The following is a 2,754-nucleotide window of genomic DNA, read 5'->3' on the forward strand; positions in this document are numbered from 1 at the left end:
AATGCGTTTGTTTCTTCTATAAGCAGTGATTTTTTTTTTTAAAGATTATTTCATTCTGTTAAAAAACAGAGCCTGTGCTATGGTGCAGTTGTTTTGTTGTGTGTTACCTCCATGTATTTAGAGGACCTTGCATTTTGCTTGAAGAACTAATGTTAAAACCAGATTTTTGTAGCTTTCGCTGTGGCGCTGACCCCCGGTTGCCGTCGTGTGCTGGGTGCGAGGCCCTGGGGTGGTTCAGGTGGTTCAGGTGGTTCAGGTGGTTCAGGTGCAGCCCTTCAGGCCGTGCTGTCCCCTTGCAGGTTCGTGGCTGGTGTGATCAACCGCGAGCGCATCCCCACGTTCGAGCGGATGCTGTGGCGCGTGTGCCGCGGGAACGTCTTCCTGCGCCAGGCAGAGATCGAGAACCCGCTGGAGGACCCTGTCACGGTAAAGGGACTCTTGGGTACAGCAGCAGAAGCCTCTGCTGTGTAGCAGGATCTAAGAGCTGTGGATCTATAGATCGAAGCCTCTGTCCCTCAGTGAGGTCCATCCCAGCACCTGCTGCAACCTCTGTGCTTCATTAATAAATGTTTTCCTGTTTAATTAATACAAAATCAGGAGGCCGGATGGGGAATGTTGTTGGAAGGGGGAAAACAACTCAAAACACAGACTGTGGCAGGGCTTAGGGGTTTCTCTGGCCCAAACTACAAGTGCAGTTCTGAATAATTAATGATCCTCCTTGGAAGAGGCTCATTGGGCATTGTGTAACATCTGAAGTTCATTTCTCTAAACTCAAACTTTTCGTTTTTTTCTTAATTCACTAATCAATAGTTTAAACATACACCTTAGAACTGTTTGCATTAGTACAGATATAAACAGTAAATGTTGTGATTTGGCCTGGTGTTACCCCCAGTGTCCTCTGTGCTCAAACCAGTGGGCACTGCCCAAACTTGGGGCACCCTTGCTCTTAGCTAGTAAAGGCTGTGTGTGGGCTGCCCTGGAACACAGACCCAGGAGGTGAAGCTCAGTAACAGCCTCTCTTTCTCATGTGAGGCTGATGCATTCCCTTGTCCCACCAGCCACTGGTAGCTGACCTGTGGAATCATCTGTCAGCTAGGAGAGACTTTGTTCTTATTGTGCAGAACTTCCTTAAATTGAGGTTACACCTAATGTAATTATTCTTGAAACATTATGTTAAAATTTCCTAAGTAAGGTAGAACAATAACTTGTCAACAAATGCAGGAAAGGGGCCCTGACTGCCCCCACGGACACAGCTGTGCAAGGAATGTGCCTCTGGCCTCCCTGGGAACCACACTAGTTAAACTCCACTTTGTTTTATCTTCATTCACTCTTTTGGCTTGATTCTGTAGGTGAGCTGACTGCGCTAAGTGCTGATAAATACTTCGTTGCATCTTCATTATTTTTGGAGATCTTACCAGGTTTTCCCATGTGCTGTATTGCATAGAATCACTACTGGATAATCTGGGGCATTTTGCTTCAGTAAACACAAATACAGTGCAGGTATTCTGTACTGAGGCTGAGAAAATTGCTCTCTTTGTGACTCAGGTGACTCAGGTACATTCTTGACCCGCTGTGCAGATCTGAGCTCTGATGTGCAGACCCAGAGAAAGGAAAAGTAGAACTCTGGTAATTATCTAATGCTAATTTCTACAATTCTTTCTATTGTTCTAGGGGGATTACGTGCACAAGTCTGTATTTATCATCTTCTTCCAAGGTGACCAGCTGAAGAACAGAGTCAAGAAGATCTGTGAAGGGTATGAAAGTCTGACAGCTGGGCAGCTCTCAATTATTTGAAACACACTGACATGATTTAATACCAATATTTCTCAACTCCCTGTTTTGCAGTGGCTGCAGGAGCACATATTTAGACAGCAAACAAAATGTGCCATAAGTAACTGAAATATGTTTTACAGTCACACTCACCACTCTCCAGCCTGTAATGCTCAAAGTACACAACTGCTGTGCTAGGGAATGCAAAAAACCAAGGGAGTGTTGATTTGTGGGGCAGGCCCGATGGGACATTAATGGGATATTCTCACAGCGGAGACAACAGTGACTGCTTCTGTCAGCAGTTGCACTGGCATGACAGCATCCCCCCTCAGCTGGATGGCTGACCAACCTCGTGACAGTGCCTGGAGACACCGGCAGCATAGGGAGCAGAGGATTCTCTCCCACTTCTGTTTTCTTTAGTACTCAGCTTCTGCTTTGGCCTAAAGCAAACTTCTGCATCCCTTTGATGTAGAGGCTGGAGCTCTGCTTGGCAGTCTCTGCTGATCAGAAGCTTCTCTTAAAGTGCCTCTGGCTCAGCCCTGACCAACTGATCTTCTTTCCATCTCTGTCACTGAGGTGCTTCCCTGTCTTCCAGGTTCCGGGCCTCCCTCTACCCATGCCCAGAAACACCCCAGGAGCGGAAGGAAATGGCTTCTGGTGTCAATACCAGAATTGATGATCTTCAGATGGTAAAATAACTGGGCTCAATGACCTTTATTTGGTTTTTTCTTTAATAATATGGTTGAAAAGTATATTTGGATCCTGTTAAAACAGGAGGATTTTTGCCCCTATTAGATGACCATGTTTTCAGCTTTGCGTAGCTTGAGATCAGCAGTGCAAGAGAGATATTTGGAGACTGCTCAGTTGTTTCCGTGTCAGGGTTTGGGATGGGGTGGTTTGATCTTTCTGGAAGGCTGAGCAGTTCATTATATACAAGAAAGTACAGAGAACTCCATACCAGGGAGCAAAGAGGAACTCACACGT

At 45.9% G+C, this 2,754-nt stretch overlaps 1 protein-coding gene across 5 annotated transcripts in view; it reads left to right on the forward strand.

The window, feature by feature from the left end:
- ATP6V0A1 (ATPase H+ transporting V0 subunit a1) overlaps positions 1–2,754 on the forward strand; it is a 27,546-nt gene that overhangs the window by 6,445 nt on the left and 18,347 nt on the right. For all 5 annotated transcript variants that reach the window (XM_017740360.1, XM_017740524.1, XM_017740303.1 and 2 more), the window contains exons 5-7: positions 300–426; positions 1,672–1,754; positions 2,366–2,459. In XM_017740360.1, the coding sequence (XP_017595849.1) occupies positions 300–426; positions 1,672–1,754; positions 2,366–2,459 (304 nt within the window). The remainder of the gene's footprint in view (positions 1–299; positions 427–1,671; positions 1,755–2,365; positions 2,460–2,754) is intronic.

The sequence above is a fragment of the Corvus brachyrhynchos genome, unplaced genomic scaffold, assembly GCF_000691975.1.
Source record: "Corvus brachyrhynchos isolate BGI_N302 unplaced genomic scaffold, ASM69197v1 scaffold30, whole genome shotgun sequence".
NCBI classification, from domain to species: Eukaryota; Metazoa; Chordata; class Aves; order Passeriformes; family Corvidae; genus Corvus; species Corvus brachyrhynchos.